The sequence below is a fragment of the Pseudochaenichthys georgianus genome, chromosome 10 (assembly GCF_902827115.2).
Source record: "Pseudochaenichthys georgianus chromosome 10, fPseGeo1.2, whole genome shotgun sequence".
Lineage (NCBI taxonomy): Eukaryota > Metazoa > Chordata > Actinopteri > Perciformes > Channichthyidae > Pseudochaenichthys > Pseudochaenichthys georgianus.
In genome coordinates, this window is record NC_047512.1 from 19,911,997 (window position 1) to 19,931,009 (window position 19,013).

General features: G+C 41.8%; 4 protein-coding genes and 1 non-coding gene across 6 annotated transcripts; 4 read left to right on the plus strand and 1 right to left on the minus strand.

Moving 5' to 3' along the window:
• The first annotated feature begins 166 nt into the window (after positions 1-166).
• Positions 167-3,078, plus strand: LOC139434588 (uncharacterized). Of its 2 annotated transcripts, XM_071204525.1 has the most exons (5): positions 173-427; positions 501-555; positions 640-955; positions 1,100-1,443; positions 3,030-3,078. In XM_071204525.1, exons 1-5 carry the CDS (start codon positions 402-404, stop codon positions 3,039-3,041), a joined length of 753 nt encoding a protein of 250 aa, XP_071060626.1. In that variant the 5' UTR covers positions 173-401; the 3' UTR covers positions 3,042-3,078. The 2 variants fall into 2 exon arrangements, with proteins under 2 accessions (XP_071060625.1, XP_071060626.1); XM_071204524.1 differs by lacking the exon at positions 3,030-3,078 and having other exon boundaries at positions 167-427; positions 1,100-1,696.
• Positions 3,079-4,030: 952 nt separating this feature from the next.
• On the minus strand, positions 4,031-12,848 carry LOC139434589 (uncharacterized). Its single transcript, XM_071204526.1, has 2 exons — positions 12,427-12,848; positions 4,031-5,388 (listed from the first exon to the last, which is right to left on the minus strand). The coding sequence occupies exons 1-2, from the start codon at positions 12,461-12,463 to the stop codon at positions 4,571-4,573; spliced, it is 855 nt and encodes a 284-aa protein (XP_071060627.1). The 5' UTR covers positions 12,464-12,848; the 3' UTR covers positions 4,031-4,570.
• Positions 6,695-8,210, plus strand: LOC117453353 (uncharacterized). Its single transcript, XM_034092169.2, has 5 exons — positions 6,695-6,747; positions 6,821-6,876; positions 6,961-7,275; positions 7,426-8,060; positions 8,141-8,210. Exons 1-5 carry the CDS (start codon positions 6,722-6,724, stop codon positions 8,150-8,152), a joined length of 1,044 nt encoding a protein of 347 aa, XP_033948060.1. The 5' UTR covers positions 6,695-6,721; the 3' UTR covers positions 8,153-8,210.
• Positions 9,464-11,319, plus strand: LOC117453352 (uncharacterized). The gene is made up of 6 exons (XM_034092168.1): positions 9,464-9,488; positions 9,813-9,861; positions 9,935-9,990; positions 10,074-10,388; positions 10,536-11,167; positions 11,249-11,319. The coding sequence occupies exons 1-6, from the start codon at positions 9,479-9,481 to the stop codon at positions 11,258-11,260; spliced, it is 1,074 nt and encodes a 357-aa protein (XP_033948059.1). The 5' UTR covers positions 9,464-9,478; the 3' UTR covers positions 11,261-11,319.
• A 755-nt stretch (positions 12,849-13,603) lies between the features above and the next one.
• On the plus strand, positions 13,604-13,675 carry trnaw-cca (transfer RNA tryptophan (anticodon CCA)). The gene has a single exon. It is a non-coding gene; the product is annotated as a tRNA-Trp (tRNA).
• Positions 13,676-19,013: the final 5,338 nt, after the last annotated feature.

A 19,013-nucleotide genomic window follows, 5' to 3' on the forward strand; every position in this document is an offset into this window, starting at 1 on the left:
AACTACCCCTGTGTTTTTTGTCCAGTGTTTGGTTGACTGAGTCCATGTTTTCTGGTGAAATTTGGTTGAGACTTATCAGAGATTTATCAGACTTTTTATTGTTTGTCAATTTATACACTATTTTTTTAAGTCATGTACATTTTGCCCAACTCCTAAGCTGAATAAAATGTAAATGAATAACATTTTGGTGAAAAAGGTGCAGTATAATATCAACCCATTTTCTTCTTGAGCTGTCCTCATTGGCTCCTGTCAGACTGATTGCTGAGGTTTGATCCACCTGCTGAGTCCTTCACCAGCAGCTGTCCGTCATTTACTTGTTAAGGTCTGATTGGTCCGGGCTGGTCTCTGGCAACACTTATAACCGTCCTCCTTTGCCAGGTTCTCCAGTGAATGCCTTCATCATGATGACTTCACGGTTTGTTGCAGGGTAAGTATCTGCCGCGCTTTATGTTGATTTGTTATTCATACAAATGTGTTCATACTATTCCAAATTATTTCAGGGCTTCCCTCTTTGCGATGCTGATTGTGAGCATGTGCTGCCTTCCTGTTCAGCAAGGTGATGTGTCTTCGACTTTGGTAAAATGTTTGTTTTTTCAGTTGAATTAGCTTCCTAGTAAACTTGTGTTTCTCTTGTACCTGGGCTCTTATCCTGGGGCCTACTATGGTGGAAGTAAACCCAACACAGCTCCTAATGTTGGCTTGTACCAGCAAGGGCCCTCTGGTCAGTTTTCACCTGAGGCTGTTGAGTATTACAATGGGACCTACCGATCACTTTATCAGGCTGTACCACAGCAGGAGCCCAGTGTCCCTAAGCTAACTGCTCAAAGACAACCAGAACCTGCTGTTGGTCCTGGTTCTTTTGGACCGGTTAATTCAGGTTACAGGGGAACTTCAGCAAGGCAAAACCCTGACAACTCTGCTCAACCAGAAGCTGCTTATCAACCTGCCCTTCCAGGTAATGATCTCATGCCTAATGTTACGTTCTTTAACTGCCAAATCAGTTTGCAATAAGAAAATCATCCCTGGAAAATCTTGGCCTCACTCTTTCCTTGACTACAAATTCATGTGAGTTTCAAACTTCTCTACATTTCTGTTTCAGAAGTCAAATGGGCTGTTGAACCTCCCAGGATGTTCTCCGGAGGTGAGGAAGTGTCGACAGGCACCCGTGCCGTTGTCTCCAGTCAACCAGAAAACACGAGTCCTCCTGGATCATTTTACCAGGCAGGGGAGTTGTCCACTTATTCCCAAATCTTAGAGCAGGGTAACTCTGAGCAGGAGACGGAGGACCTAGTGCCTTCTCGACGACCTTTTCCTCCAGGACCTTATCAAGCTCCACCTCCTAGGTCAGAGTCTGCGGGGCGAGGATATGCTAGACCCAGCTTAACCAGCGAACCTCGACCAGATGCCAACACGGGCGGAGTTGTGGTCCCTTATCGGTTCTATGTGAGAGACTATTTTCCCAATAACCCTGCACCCGTACGGGGGCGCCAGGCCGCTGCTGCTGCACCCGTCCAGAAATTTTACACACCCAGGATACCCGTGATGGCTGGTTCTGGACGGGATGGTGCAAATACTGCTTCCCCTAGAGCAGTGGTTCCCAAACGGTGTGCCGTGAGGCAAGTCCGGGTGTGCCGTGGGATTTTGTGACAACATACCTTATTATTGCAATATACAACTACACAAAAATAAAAATAAATTAATTTACTATATCAGTACTTTGTACGTAATATATGTACGTAATCTGCGCGGCCACATCTCCACGTGCAGTGCTGCATACACATGGCTGAGTCAGCGATAACTCTCGAGGGGTGGAGGTATGCCCATTATTTTGAGTTCATCCGAAGAATAGACAGGAATGTGACGGTGAGGTGCAAACTGTGTCCAGGCCAGAAGCTGTTATCCACTGCTGTAAACACCACGTCAAACCTCAACAAGCACCTGCAAAGAACACATGCTAAGGTGGAGCTACCGCACACGCTATTTGTTGTTTGTTTATATCACAGTCTGTTCTTCTTCTCTGTCTTCCGGTTGTTGCCTGTTTTGAATGACGAATACACACTACCGCCACCTGCTGGTAAGGAGAGTTATTGCCACTCACGCATGCGCAGTTCGTACGTGCTCGGCTGAAGTCTTTGCGGTGTCTGGTTCCAGTGCAACACATGGCCAACACGCAGGAGAACACACCGACGCAACAGAGTGAGCAGAGATAGACTGCACAAAATATACAGATAGCAGGAGACAGAGAACAGCCACGGTCAGATAGGAGAACATTCAGGATCTGGATCAGTCTTATGCGACAATGGAAACTGAACTAAAGAGAACATTTAAAACTTTAGCAGTCTGCGTGATCTGCTTGCAGGGAGGGGCGGGCCGGCCTTGCGAGTAAAGTAACGAGTTACTTTATGTAGAGAGTAACGAAGTAGTGTAATGTATTACTTTTTTTACTTTTTTAAAGTAATATGTAATATATTACTTTTTTTTAGTAACGACCCCATCTCTGCTGAAATGTTACATTTATAATTTGTAGTTCAGGACCATGGACAATGCAGCTTCCTTGCATTGACAGTTCTCTGTGCTGAATTTCCTTTGTCTCATTTTTAATGTTGTGACCTGTCTGGTTTAAATGAGTGTGTTGCTGCTTTGATGAAGCCTAATTTGATAACGTTTCAAATTAATTTCTGAAATATTTCGTTAATAAATATTTCATGAGTAATATAGTTGTCTGTCACATTTTATTTGGCATTAGTAAATAAGTATGCACATTTACAGATATTTTACATGACATCAGTGATAACACGTGTTATAAGGGCTATTTTGCACAATAGGTGTGCCTTGAGATTTTTACTTGTCCTTTGGTGTGCCTTGGGCACAAAAAGTTTGGGAACCACTGCCCTAGAGGCTTCAGGCAGCCAATCTGCAACCAGGCCCCTGGCTACAACTTTGGTTATGTATGTTCACAAAATGTGTTGGCATATTAATAACTGCATGTTTCTAACTTGTACTAAACTTGGTCTTTTCCTGTCTTTCAGGGTGGATACTAGTGACGTGGATGCCTACAGCATGAACAAAGATATATGCTAATAAAACATTTTTAATTACTCTGGCTTCAAGGTTGATACTCTTGACTTGGGAACTCTTGCAGAAGGAGAAACCCAATTTTAAGATGGTTTAAAACCTCCTGTGAAATCACTTTAATATAATTTGGGATTGTTTTGGGTATTGTTATTGCACGGCTCTACTCTTATTTGCGATTTCCATTGGCAAAAGGTGGTAGATGGTACACTATTTATAAAAAATAAATGTATCGGTGGGCTAAGTACTACAAAAGGTTTTTCTTTTTTAAATATATTTTTTTGTTTTGCTGGCCCAAGATAAGAGGTAACCTCCTGTTATATTCGTTTTTTGTAACAGCAATAATATTCGTGGGTCAATTTGACCCAGTGCATGTTTAATTATCCAAAAATTGTCAGAAGCCCCAAAATCTAGGTTTTTTTTTTTTTTTTTTTCTTTTTTTTTTTTTACATAGTTTGTACCTTTTATTACTATCAATATTTAGTGCAATTGTGTTATTCACCCCTCACAGATCATGATTCCATTAGAATAAGTCACTCGTTTTTCTCAAAACATATACATTCAAACACATTTTTCTATTTTCTTTTTTACATTGGAAAAACCTTGATATAAAATACATTAGTTTTGCATAACATGTTTTAAATTAATTTAAAAATGTTCCAACTTGTTTTACAATTGGTTGATGTTGATAAATAGAGACGAGACACCTCTTCTGTTCAGGGTCAAATTGATCCGTTCACTTAGAATCAAGGTGTGTGTGTGTGTGTGTGTGTGTGTGTGTGTGTGTGTGTGTGTTGCCGGGTCAGATTGACCCGAATACCATCTCTGTGATATAGACATGTAGGGGGGGTTCCAAATGCATGACATGAACCATTTTCATTTTACTTGTTTATTACACTAATTAAGGTAAGTAGAAGTTTCATACAAAAAAAATACTTAAGTATTTTTTGTAGATTTTCAAACTTTCATTACGGGTCAATTTGACCCTGAATGTAACAGGAGGGTTAAACCAAATTGGGGAAATGTTTGCGTTGCCGCAGCATTACAAAAAACAATGCATTGCACATAAGAAATAAACAATACTAGAATGGCATTACAAAGTAGAACATATACAGTAGACTGTGAAGATACATCTATAAACCCAGATGGCTTGAAAGTAACTTCTGCATGATCAAAGGCAGTCAAACCTGCGACTTCTGTTGATGTATCGGGTGGTTAGTTTCTTTGAGATCTCTATTCACCATGCTGTGCATTAGGTGACACATTAAATGCATCCTTTCAATGTTGTTGTACATTACATTATATTGCATTTAGCTGACACTTTTATCCAAAGCGACTTACAATAAGTTTATTTGACCAGGAAGACACAACCTTGAAGAAAACAGAATCATATAAGTACATCAGGTTTCATAGAGCCAAACATTTCAAGTGCTACTCAACTGGCTATAGATAAGCCAGTCCTTTATTAGTATATAAGTGCTCTGTTAGCAGTTCTTTGTTAGTAATTATATCGCTCGAGGTGGAGTCGAAAGAGATGAGTTTTCAGTCTGCGCCGGAAGATGTGCAGGCTTTCTGCTGTCCTGATGTCAATGGAGAGCTCATTCCACCATTTTGGAGCCAGGATTGCAAACCCACGTGTTTTTGCCGATTGGAACTTGGGTCTCCCTCGCAGTGAGGGTGCAGCGGGTCGTTTGGCTGATGCAGAGCGTAGTGCACGCGCTGGGGTGTACAGTTTAACCATGTCCTGGATGTAGGAAGGGCCAGATCCATTCGCAGCATGGTAAGCAAGTACCAGTGTCTTGAAGTGGATTCTAGCAGTTACCGGAAGCCAGTGAAGGGAGCGGAGGAGCGGAGTGGTGTGGGAAGATTTAGGAAGGTTGAAGACCAGACGAGCCGCTGCATTCTGGATGAGCTGCAGAGGTCGGATGGCACATGCAGGTAGACCAGCCAGGAGGGAGTTGCAGTAGTCTTGGCGTGAGATGACGAGAGCCTGGACCAGAACCTGCGTCGCTTTCTGTGTCAGCTGGGGACGTATCTTCCTGATGTTGTAAAGCATGTATCTGCAGCAACGGGTTGTAGCAGCGATGTTTGCAGTGAAGGACAGGTTGTTATCTAGGATCACACCCAGATTCCTTGCAGTCTGAGTCGGGGAAACAACAGAGGTGCCGATGTTGATTGTCAGGTCAAGAGTGGGACAATCTTTTCCCGGAAGGAAAAGCAGTTCAGTCTTGTCAAGGTTGAGCTTGAGGTGATGAGCAGACATCCACTGAGAGATGTCAGCTAGACAAGCAGAGATGCGTGCGACGACCTGGGTCTCTGAGCGGGGAAAGGACAGAATTAATTGGGTGTCGTCAGCGTAGCAGTGGTATGAAAAACCATGCGGGCTAATGACTGATCCGAGCGAGTTTGTGTACAGGGAGAAGAGGAGGGGACCAAGAACAGAGCCCTGAGGGACCCCTGTAGTTAATTGACAAGGGTCGGACTCGGACCCTCTCCAAGTTACCCTGTAGGTACGGTCTTTGAGGTATGAGGTGAGGAGGGAAAGTGCAGAGCCTGAAACTCCAAGTTCTTGGAGAGTGTGAAAGAGGATCTGATGACATACAAACATTTCCTCTCCTGCATCCATCCTCTCTCTGTGTTCCTGCACTGTCGAAGTCTCGCCTCGTATCGAGCCATCAGTGCCTCATGTTTCTAAAATGAGATTTGCACTTCAAATGATGTCACCCATGATAAGCAACACTGCTCTGACATCTGCTGGATGCTTAATTCTCAATTTAGCTGTTACTTATTACTGTGCCAAACTTTCTCCATCTTTGCTTTGATGGTATCAAAAATATAATGTCTCAGGTGTTTGTCTGTCAGTAGAAAAATGTTGTCATGGATTCAGTTTTTTTATTTGAATATGTTAAATGTAATGATATTCATCAAATTATACAGAGATACAATTTGTTTCAGGTCAACTTTTTTTTTAAAGTGCAACAACTGAAGAGGTTGTCAAGTTAAAATGTTATGAAATATATTTCCAATATGAAAATATAGTGTGTTGGAATTATTCCCTTTATTTGCCAAGATATTTTTCAATTTCTGAAAAATATTAAACACCTGCAGGCAACTGGCTATAACATTTGTTTTATAGAAACGTAATTGTAATCTGATGAGATATTTTTTTTAAACAAGGACATTTATGTTGTTTAGCATGATATTCAAATACAAATTAAAGAGATACAGTATGTAAAGGCTGAACTCCAAACTACCCCTGCGTTTTTTGTCCAGTGTTTGGTTGACTGAGTCCATGTTTTCTGGTGAAATTTGGTTGAGATTTATCAGAGATTTATCAGACTTTTTATTGTTTGTCAATTTATACACTATTTTTTTAAGTCATGTACATTTTGCCCAACTCCTAAGCTGAATAAAATGTAAATGAATAACATTTTGGTGAAAAAGGTGCAGTATAATATCAACCCATTTTCTTCTTGAGCTGTCCTCATTGGCTCCTGTCAGACTGATTGCTGAGGTTTGATCCACCTGCTGAGTCCTTCACCAGCAGCTGTCCGTCATTTACTCGTTAAGGTCTGATTGGTCCGGGCTGGTCTCTGGCAACACTTATAACCGTCCTCCTTTGCCAGGTTCTCCAGTGAATGCCTTCATCATGATGACTTCACGGTTTGTTGCAGGGTAAGTATCTGCTGCGCTTTATGTTGACTTGTTACTCATACAAATGTGTTCATACTATTCCAAATTATTTCAGGGCTTCCCTCTTTACGATGCTGATTGTGAGCATGTGCTGCCTTCCTGTTCAGCAAGGTGATGTGTCTTCGACTTTGGTAAAATCTTTGTTTTTTCAGTTGAATTAGCTTCTTAGTAAACTTGTGTTTCTCTTGTACCTAGGCTCTTATCCTGGGGCCTACTATGGTGGAAGTAAACCCAACACAGCTCCTAATGTTGGCTTGTACCAGCAAAGGCCCTCTGGTCAGTTTTCACCTGAGGCTGTTGAGTATTACAATAGGACCTACCGATCACTTTATCAGGCTGTACCACAGCAGGAGCCCAGTGTCCGTAAGCTAACTGCTCAAAGACAACCAGAACCTGCTGTTGGTCCTGGTTCTTTTGGACCGGTTAATTCAGGTTACAGGGGAACTTCAGCAAGGCAAAACCCTGACAACTCTGCTCAACCAGAAGCTGCTTATCAACATGCCCCTCCAGGTAATGATCTCATGCCTAATGTTACGTTCTTTAACTGCCAAATCAGTTTACAATTGCGCAATAATAATAATAAAAAAATCATCCCTGGCAAATCTTGGCCTCACTCTTTTCTTGACTACAAATTCAAACTTCTCTACATTTCTGTTTCAGAAGTCAAATGGGCTGTTGCACCTCCCAGGATGTTCTCCGGAGGTGAGGAAGTGTCAACAGGCACCCGTGCCGTTGTCTCCAGTCAACCAGAAAACACGAGTCCTCCTGGCTCATTTTACCAGGCAGGGGAGTTGTCCACTTATTCCCAAATCTTAGAGCAGGGTAACTCTGAGCAGGAAACGGAGGACCTAGTGCCTTCTCAACGACCTTTTCCTCCAGGACCTTATCAAGCTCCACCTCCTAGGTCAGAGTCTGCGGGACGAGGATATGCTAGACCAAGCTTAACCAGCGAACCTCGACCAGAAGCCAACACGGGCGGATTTGTGGTCCCTTATCGGTTCTACGACTTCTTCTTCCTGAACGGAGAGTACCCCCCAGGCACATTCAGTTTTTCCAGCGACAGCTACGAGCAAGGAAGAGACAGCTTTCAAGATGTTGGCTATGTGAGAGGCTATTTTCCCAATAACCCTGCACCCGTACAGGGGCGCCAGGCTGCTGCTGCATCTGTCCAGAACTTTTACACACCCAGGATACCCGTGATGGCTGGTTCTGGACGGGATGGTGCAAAGACTGCTTCCCCTAGAGGCTTCATGCAGCCAATCCGCAACCAGGCCCCTGGCTACAACTTTGGTTATGTATGTTCACAAAATGTGTTGGCATATTAATAACTGCATATTTCTAACTTGTACTAAACTTGGTCTTTTCTGTCTTTCAGGGTGGATACTAGTGACGTGGATGCCTACAGCATGAACAAAGATATCTGCTAATAAATATTTTGTTAATTACTCTGGCTTCAAGGTTGATACTCTTGACTTGGGAACTCTCTTGCAGAAGGAGAAACCCAATTTTAAGATGGTTTAAAACCTCCTGTGAAATCACTTTAATATAATTTGGGATTGTTTTGGGTATTGTTATTGCACGGCTCTACTCTTATTTGCGATTTCCATTGGCAAAAGGTGGTAGATGGTACACTATTTATAAAAAATCAAATGTATCAGTGGGCTAAGTACTACAAAAGGGTTTAAAAAAAAAAAAAAAAAATGTGTTTTGCTGGCCCAAGATAAGAGGTACTTTAAACCAAATTGGGGAAATGTTTGCATTGCCGCAGCATTACAAAAAACAATGCATTGCACATAAGAAATAAACAATACTAGAATGGCATTACAAAGTAGAACATATACAGTAGACTGTGAAGATACATCTATAAACCCAGATGGCTTGAGAGTAACTTCTGCATGATCAAAGGCAGTCAAACCTGAGACTTCTGTTGTATCGGGTGGTTAGTTTCTTTGAGATCTCTATTCACCATGCTGTGGATTAGGTGGCACATTAAATGCATCCTTTCAATGTTGTTGTACATACAAACATTTCCTCTCCTGCATCCATCCTCTCTCTGTGTTCCTGCACTGTCGAAGTCTCTCCTCGTATCGAGCCATCAGTGCCTCATGTTTCTAAAATGAGATTTGCACTTCAAATGTCACCCATGATAAGCAACACTGCTCTGCCATCTGCTGGATGCTTAATTCTCAATTTAGCGATTAGATACTTATTACTGTGCCAAACTTTCTCCATCTTTGCTTTGATGGTATCAAAAATATAATGTCTCAGGTGTTTGTCTGTCAGTAGAAAAATGTTGTCATGGATTCAGTTTTTTTATTTGAATATGTTAAATGTAATGATATTCAACAAATTATACAGAGATACAATTTGTTTCAGGTCAACTTTTTTTTTAAAGTGCAACAACTAAAGAGGTTGTCAAGTTAAAATGTTATGAAATATATTTCCAATATGAAAATATAGTGTGTTGGAATTATTCCCTTTATTTGCCAAGATATTTTTCAATTTCTGAAAAATATTAAACACCTGCAGGCAACTGGCTATAACATTTGTTTTATAGAAATGTAATTGTAATCTGATAAGATATTTTTTTTAAACAAGGACATTTATGTTGTTTAGCATGATATTCAAATACAAATGAAAGAGATACAGTATGTAAAGGCTGAACTCCAAACTACCCCTGCGTTTTTTGTCCAGTGTTTGGTTGACTGAGTCCATGTTTTCTGGTGAGATTTGGTTGAGACTTACCAGAGATTGATCAGACTTTTTATTGTTTGTCAATTTATACACTATTTTTTTAAGTCATGTACATTTTGCCCAACTCCTAAGCAGAATAAAATGTAAATGAATAACATTTTGGTGAAAAAGGTGCAGTATAATATCAACCCATTTTCTTTTTGAGCTGTCCTCATTGGCTCCTGTCAGACTGATTGCTGAGGTTTGATCCACCTGCTGAGTCCTTCACCAGCAGCTGTCCGTCATTTACTTGTTAAGGTCTGATTGGTCCGGGCTGGTCTCTGGCAACACTTATAACCGTCCTCCTTTGCCAGGTTCTCCAGTGAATGCCTTCATCATGATGACTTCACGGTTTGTTGCAGGGTAAGTATCTGCTGCGCTTTATGTTGACTTGTTACTCATACAAATGTGTTCATACTATTCCAAATTATTTCAGGGCTTCCCTCTTTGCGATGCTGATTGTGAGCATGTGCTGCCTTCCTGTTCAGCAAGGTGATGTGTCTTCGACTTTGGTAAAATGTTTTTTTTTCAGTTGAATTAGCTTCCTAGTAAACTTGTGTTTCTCTTGTACCTAGGCTCTTATCCTGGGGCCTACTATGGTGGAAGTAAACCCAACACAGCTCCTAATGTTGGCTTGTACCAGCAAAGGCCCTCTGGTCAGTTTTCACCTGAGGCTGTTGAGTATTACAATAGGACCTACCGATCACTTTATCAGGCTGTACCACAGCAGGAGCCCAGTGTCCCTAAGCTAACTGCTCAAAGACAACCAGAACCTGCTGTTGGTCCTGGTTCTTTTGGACCGGTTAATTCAGGTTACAGGGGAACTTCAGCAAGGCAAAACCCTGACAACTCTGCTCAACCAGAAGCTGCTTATCAACCTGCCCCTCCAGGTAATGATCTCATGCCTAATGTTATGTTGAACTGCCAAATCAGTTTGCAATAAAAAAAAAAAAATCATCCCTGGCAAATCTTGGCCTCTCTCTTTTCTTGACTACAAATTCATGTGAGTTTCAAACCTCTCTACATTTCTGTTTCAGAAGTCAAATGGGCTGTTGAACCTCCCAGGATGTTCTCCGGAGGTGAGGAAGTGTCGACAGGCACCCGTGCCGTTGTCTCCAGTCAACCAGAAAACACGAGTCCTGGCTCATTTTACCAGGCAGGGGAGTTGTCCACTTATTCCCAAATCTTGGAGCAGGGTAACTCTGAGCAGGAAACGGAGGACCTAGTGCCTTCTCCACGACCTTTTCCTCCACGACCTTATCAAGCTCCACCTCCTAGGTCAGAGTCTGCGGGACGAGGATATGCTAGACCAAGCTTAACCAGCGAATCTCGACCAGAAGCCAACATGGGCGGAGTTGTGGTCCCTTATCGGTTCTACGACTTCTTCTTCCTGAACGGAGAGTACCCCCCAGGCACATTCAGTTTTTCCAGCGACAGCTACGAGCAAGGAAGAGACAGCTTTCAAGATGTTAGCTATGTGAGAGACTATTTTCCCAATAACCCTGCACCCGTACAGGGCCGCCAGGCCGCTGTTGCACCCGTCCAGAACTTTTACACACCCAGGATATCCGTGATGGCTGGTTCTGGACGGGATGGTGCAAAGACTGCTTCCCCTAGAGGCTTCAGGCAGCCAATCCGCAACCTGGCCCCTGGCTACAACTTTGGTTATGTATGTTCACAAAATGTGTTGGCATATTAATAACTGCATGTTTCTAACTTGTACTAAACTTGGTCTTTTCCTGTCTTTCAGGGTGGATACTAGTGACATGGATGCCTACAGCATGAACAAAGATATCTGCTAAATAAATATTTTGTTAATTACTCTGGCTTCAAGGTTGATACTCTTGACTTGGGAACTCTCTTGCAGAAGGAGAAACCCAATTTTTAAGATGGTTTAAAACCTCCTGTGAAATCACTTCAATATCATTTGGGTATTTGTATTGCACGGCTCTACTCTTATTTGCGATTTCCATTGGCAAAAGGTGGTAGATGGTACACTATTTATAAAACAAATGTATATCAGTGGGCTGAGTACTACAAAAGGGTTAAAAAAAACACTTGTTTTGCTGGCCCAAGATAAGATAAGAGGTACTTTAAACCAAATTGGGGAAATGTTTGCGATGCAGCAGCATAACAAAACGAGGCATTGCACATGTAGAAATAAACAATACTAGAATGGCATTAAAAAGTAGTAAATATACAGACTGTGAAGATACATCTCTAAACCCAGATGGCTTGAGAGTAACTTCTGCCTGCGACTTCTGTGATGTATCGGGTGGTTATAGTTTATTTGAGCTCTCTATTCACCATGCTGTGGATTTAGGTGACACATTCAAAAAACTTTTACTTTAAGTATATTTTGATGCAAATACGTTTGCACTTTTACTTTAACATTTTAATGCAGGACTTGTAACAGAGTTTATTTTATTTATTTTTTTCGAGCGTGTAAAACCAAATAAAATACAAATGAAACAAAAGATGATGCAGACATGATGCAAATGAATGCAATAACAAAACGAAATATTTAATTAATAATTGAATAATCTGTAGTATCATTGTCTGATAACAATAAACAACAAAACGTTAGTTAATTACACGTCCGAAAAGGGGTCGGAAGAAGTTAGTTATTGAAGCACTTATTTAATCCGACCCCTTCTCCCTTTTTTTTACATTTTTTTTTTTCTTCTTGAAAGTATGTAGGCCTATGTAAGAGTAAAGGCTATTCCTACATTTAATTACTTTTACTTAAGCACAAGATGTACTTCCATTTCTGTTCTTGACACAGCAACGTGTCCACTGGTATTAGCCTCAGCTTCAGACTGTAGGGTGTAGGCAACTGCTAGCGGGCAGATGCCACTGCTTGCTCTGGCAGATGCCACTACTCTGTGGCAGGTACTTCCGGCATCTTCCACAGATGCCACTACTTACCGGGGCCGTTTCTCCATGTCGAATAAACCTGCTGCATTTCGCCACTATTTCGAGAAGCTGCCGGACCGACAGACGTACATAAGTTTCACTTTCCTTTTTTATTTCAATTCCAACTTTGGTCATGAATATGTTTCTGTTGTCCACGTTCATAAAACATAAAAAAACAGCATCAGAGCACGCGGTGCAGAGTCTCGAGATGAGTTTACAGTAGTCCGTCGTTCTTATTATACATCGATGTTAGTCCGCTGAAAACTGTAGTTTCCATAGTTTCCCCGCCGTTCTTATTATACATCCATGTTCCCCGCAGACGCACTTTTATGACCTCTGCTGGCGCATCATAAATACGTCGGATAGTGAAAGTGCCGTTCTTATTATACATCCATGGAAAGTGCAGATCGGGTAGTGGTAGTTGTCACTGTCACTACCCGATCCGTCCCCCTGCCCGATCGGTACTGCGCATGAGGTACTGAATACATATTTACTGTGAATGTGTGCAAAAATGTATGACATATAGCTGTCTAACAGAAGTTAAATTCATTTCTCACTTATTCTGACAATGTACTTAACCCCAAATAAAAGAACCCAATAAAAAGAGTTGTTAAATAATAGTGAAATTCACGTTGTAATAACAATAACTCATCTCTCTCGAGTTTTTCTTTTGAGCTTTGCCAAAAGCCACTGTGTCAATGTTGTCCTACTTGGGATGCCGTCCGGCGTTGTCCAATATGGCGGACCATCTCGCACATGCGCACTGCAGATCGGGTAGTGACGTGACCGTAGTCTTCTCAGTCCTTTTGAATTCTCCTATCGACTATCCCTTAACCCTGTGACGTTTCACACAGAGGTCAAGGGATAGACGTGAGCTGATTTGACTATTCGACCTCAACCCAGGTGTCCAGGGTCTTCTAATTGGGAGCCAAATTATCAGCAGACGTCTCCTCCTCTTTAAAATATAGACTTTCAATTGAATGCCATCTGGTTTAAATACTGCAACACTTTTTAGTCCAGACATTGTGGCGCAACTGTATGGTGCGTCTGACTTCGGATCGAACAAGTATGTGATCAAATCACATTAGGGTCACATTTTTATATTATGTGTCACTCAAAAAATCCTTTTGTGATATATACATAGTGATTAGTAGCTATAGGATATCTCTACAAAGAATATTTTACACTGGACTCTGTGGCGCAACGGTAGCGCGTCTGACTCCAGATCAGAAGGTTGCGTGTTCAAATCACGTCAGGGTCAGTTTTTAAGTTCCGTGAAATAACATAAAAACCGTTCACTCAAGCAAAGAATGGCAGCATTTACATTTGTATCTATAGGGTAAGAATGGAGAAACCATCTAGAATTTGAAAGTACACATCCGAAAAAAAGCTGCCACTTCCTTACAGAGCCCCTCCTCCAACAAACATGAACGCGCACATGACCAATAAGGACACGAGATAAATGTGTGCACGAGATGCAAGGCTGACAGGCAGGTAGGCCCATAGACATATAAAGAGTAGACGCCGCATCGACCGCTGCTGCCTATTGGCGCTGACGAGCCGTGGGGCCGCCATCTTGGACCGGTCACCCGCTCCACTCAGTGTAATCTGTCTGGCAGGCGCAATGAAGTGTCAGCGCATTTGATCAATCATAACTCGCTGAATACAAAACTGATTTTCACGGGGGGGGTTTTCTGCAAACGTCATATATGTAGGCATGATACCGGACACATGATTCAGCGTATTTTAATATTCATAGTAGGCTTAACAGCAATAGAATATTCTGGTATTTGATAGCCTATGTTATGTATGATAGGTATTTTGCAAAAGACACACGATATATAATATATACACACACACACATAAAAAAACACTAATGGTCTATATATGATAGAGAAGCAGATTGTGTAGGCCTATAGCCTACTCAGCTATTTTAATAAGTTGAAAAATGAAGAAACAATAATACATTATACATAGACAGAAGTTATATATCAGTAAAAATGAATATCTATGTCATAAAAAATGAAAATGTACTTCTACATCTATATAAAAAATGTAAATGTTCAAGTTAAACACAAGAACATGACACCACCCCGCCCAAACCATATTTACACAAAGTTGCTCATGACACCCGAATGCCCCGTGCATGCGGCTCCTCCAAAGCATGACTGAGAACCTCTTTCTCATATCTTTGGGAAACCATCAAAATAAAAACGGGAGATTTGAGAGTCAACACAAAAACATTATAAGAAGGAGGTCAAGCTTATTTTCTTCCTTCTTCTTCCTAGATAGATTAGATTAGATTTTAGATTTAGATTAGGACCCTTTGTGTTTCAGGTGACAAAGACTTCGTCAGGTAATATGCAATGGGAGCCTTCCAATGTTCGTGTAGGCCAACCACCATGAACACAAGAGCCTCAGTAGCAGCATCGGTCTCATTGTTTCCATCACCCATGTCTACAAAAGCAGACATTGACTGGTTATGTGGATTATATTGCACATGTTTTCTGATGGCCATGTCATCCAACATGAGTGAAACACATCCATATTTAGCCTGGTCGTCCTGGCATCTTCTCTCCAGCATATCCAGCATCATCTTGTTCAGGCCAGGCTTGCCATCCACCGAACACAGCCACCTGTAAAAAAATTGAGAAGTAGCTTTAACGTACTTGCAACCGTAATTTCCAAAAATGAAATTGAACAAAATTAAGACTACCTTTTTGTTGTAGTCTCTCTGAGGTATTTGTATGCCTTTGGACCATGTAGATGGAGTGTGAGGGCAAGCTCTGTGGTCCTTGGAGTGTAAGAGTAAGATGTACATGAATTTCAAAGTGCTAATTTCATTTTACCTGAGTAGAAATCAAGCCTCTTTGAGTTCTTCATTAATGAGGTTCTTTTCCCTCAAATCCCCCAAAAGAGTCCTCACTGTGGTCTCTGCCCTCTTTTCTCTAGCCATGGCATTCTTCCTCTCTCGCTCGAGACTCTCCACTCTCCACTCTTGCTAAAGCTTCATTGAGTCTGGCCTTAAGAGCAGTAGGAGAAGCAGGCGAGACATAGCTATGATCCTAGAAAGAGGGATGAACATGGTTTGAGTGATGTTTCACTTCACACACATCACTTTGACACAACTAGAGTATGGCCCACATTATTTCTTATAGTCATCACCTGTCAAAGCCACTGCCAGCATCATGCGTGTGTGTGTGTGTGTGTGTGTGTGTGTGTGTGTGTGTGTGTGTGTGTGTGTGTGTGTGTGTGTGTGTGTGTGTGTGTGTGTGTGTGTGTGTGTGTGTGTGTGTGTGTGTGTGTGTGTGTGTGTGTGTGTGTGTGTGTGTGTGTGTGTGTGTGTGTGTGTGTGTGTGTGTGTGTGTGTGTGTGTGTGTGTGTGTGTGTGTGTGTGTGTGTGTGTGTGTGTGTGTGTGTGTGTGTGTGTGTGTGTGTGTGTGTGTGTGTGTGTGTGTGTGTGTGCCAGGAATGCATGTTCAACATGTCTTCAATTGTGTGTGTATGTGTTTATTTGTGAGTGTGTTTAATATGAGTGGCAGCAAACAAGAGAGATTTTACTTTGTCTAGGACCATTATGAATGATGTTGAAAATAGAAATACTCACATCGTTAGGCTGAGGTTGTGAGTGTGAGGTTGAAGCTTCTGGGTCGTCCTGAGGGGCCACAGACAGGCTCTCTTCAGCTTTTCTGGAAGGAGACGTAGTCCTGCCCTTTTCTGGCTAAAAGCAGAATACTTGAAACACACACACACAGGGGCGGACTGGCCACCGGGACGTTCGGGACGAATCCCGATGGGCCGGTACTGAAGTGGGCCGGTCGGACGATGTGGGCCGGCCGGTAACCGGCAGGGCTCGACATTAAATGGCCCGCTGGCCCGGAAGCACTATTTAGACACCCCGGGCCAGCATAACGTACTTTCCACTTGCCCGCTCGGGCCACTAAAAATATTGCTTTAAAAAAATTGTCCTGTGGTATTGGTATTTTAACTAGAAAATTAGTTAAATAGTTTCGTTTATCAACGCTACAACATAGCGTTCCGTGAGTCGGTTGTCGTTGTTGTTGGGTGAAAAGCAAACAGCTGTTGGCTGCGGAGCGCAGCGGGATCGCGCTCCTTCACTACAGACTATCGCGCCACCTAACCATTCGCCAAATGTTTTTAATACCAGCGGTAACCGGCCAAGCGCCGGGCAAAAAACAATCTTCAAATAAAAGAAAGTCACCGGAGGAGTTAAAGGAGAGTGACAGGGAGTATGAGAAGAAGAGGGAGAGAAAGTTTCAGCCAGCTTGATCGATGGAGTTGGCTGCAGTGACGCGTCCTAAAACCCTTTTATAATCTATTGATTAGATTTATGATTCGAAAATTATAAAAGTAGGGTAGACATGTGGAGATTATCCAGCTGAACAAAAAGTGCATTTATCAAACGGGTTTGTTTTCCACAGACCTTATTTCCAGCTATTTTCCAAAACCCTTGTCGAGGGAACCAGCAGCTTACTTCCTGGTTTTAGGACGCGTCACTGGCTGCACCTCTCAATATGATGCCAATATAAACAAGGTCTTCTGTCGGCTCTGTACATCAATGCCGACCTATGCTGACAAGTAAGTGAAGAGTAGACAATATAAAGGTATTGGCGAAATGTCCCAGCAGTTTAGGATAATGAAGGTTCTAATCAAATCCATTACATAGCCATTACATGTCTAACTCCTAATGACAGGAAGGCAGAAAGTGCATTATACAAATAATAATAATAATAATAATAATAGCAGAAATGTTTTAACAATGACCACAATATCATTATTTTAATAAACCAAATATGAACAATTGAGGAAAATGAGGAAGAACTGATGATTAAAATGTTGTAGCACAAGTAGTAATGTAGTTAGTGCATAAATTACTATTGCAACAAATGTGTTAATTTTCTTCATTATTAGTCGATTTTTTGTTTTTGTGGACGAATGCTCCGGGCCCGGTAGACATTATTTACCCTTAATGTCTACCGCTAGTAAATTGTCTCAGTTGGCCATGAACATAATGTTTGCTGGCTACGATTTCGCTGGCGGACATCAATACAGTACAATAATATTATATTTACAAAATACAACCAATTATAATGTTGAATCTTACTGTTGAATCTTACTACTTACTCTAATCCCCCGACCCCTGTTCGCAATCTAACGCCGATTTGCACAGCAATATGCTGCACAGTGCTCTGGCATCTTGAAACCTCTGCTGTCTATGGGTAGAATGTCTGTACAATATGGGTAGGATGACCGGTCCAAGATGGCGGCCGTATTTCTTGCGCCCCAGCAGCCAATGCGGCGTCTACTCTTTATATGTCTATGGGTAGGCCATCCAAGTATCTGCCGCGGGCCGAGGTAGATAATTGGACTTGCTTTTTACAGCGCCATGGCTTCCACAGATGAAATATGTGTATTATGTATTGTCAAAGCCAGTGGCGGCGCTAGGGGGTGGCTACTTGGGCTCAAGCCCCGGATATTTTCTGAAAAGCCCTGGATGTTTCACTTAAAAAAAATATATATATTTTAAAATGTCTCGGGAGTAATGTGCAGTACCGGAGTCCACCAGAGAGGCAGCCGCTGCGGGACATTAGCCTGCGTACTGCGTAGCCTTCCCTGCCCTGAAGAAGAAGTGATCCTTCCTAGTGCCTGACGAGTTTTAAGCTAATAGCCTATAAAGTTATGGATATTAGAAAGTTATTTTCATCGAAGCAGCAGCAGCAGCAGCAGCTGACAACAATGTCATCAGCAGTGAAGAAATTGATGATGTTTCAGGTTTGTGAATCTAATGGTGATATCTGCACTCTGGCTGACTGAGTAAGAAGTGAAAAAGAGTGATGTACTGTAACGTTAATCTTATAGCTAGTAAACATGGAGTAACCAAGGCAAGGCAAGTTTATTTATATAGCATCTTTCAACACAAGGCAATTCAAGGTGCTTTACAAAAATGAAAGACATTCAGACAAAGGCATTTAAAAACAGTAAAAGATAATAAAAGAAACATTAAAAGAAAAAATACATGAATAAAAAGTTACAGTGCAGTTTAAGATATGAATAGTTCACACAGAAGTTCCACTTTACTGATGAACACAACAGCTCAGTTTAAATTAAAAGCAGCGACAAAAAGATAAACCACACTAAGTCAATACCCTTATATGTTAGTATGTATACAGAACATGACTACAAATTATCCTAAGATGTAAAGTTAACCCTTCATACCTCAGTCTACTTTTAAGACACTAAAATAACGTATTCCAATTTTTATTTTGTTTTCGCGCGTGGAATTATACCTGCTCTCGTTTCAGTACACATAACAACGGAACCATAGCAACGGAACTGACTGGCAACGGAACTGACAGGCAACACTCTGAATCCGATTGGCTGTGACTGCATCCACTCAGAGTGCCCGATTCAGAAACGTGACTCTTACACTCTTTACATCACAAACAAAGATGGTGGATGAGAATAGATCTATAAAACGATAAGCAATGTGCAGTGGATCGGAAGAGGAAGGTGTGTCGGCGTTGTTCGATAGCGGGGCGGTATGCTAATGGGAACACACGCCAAACATGCTAAATCAC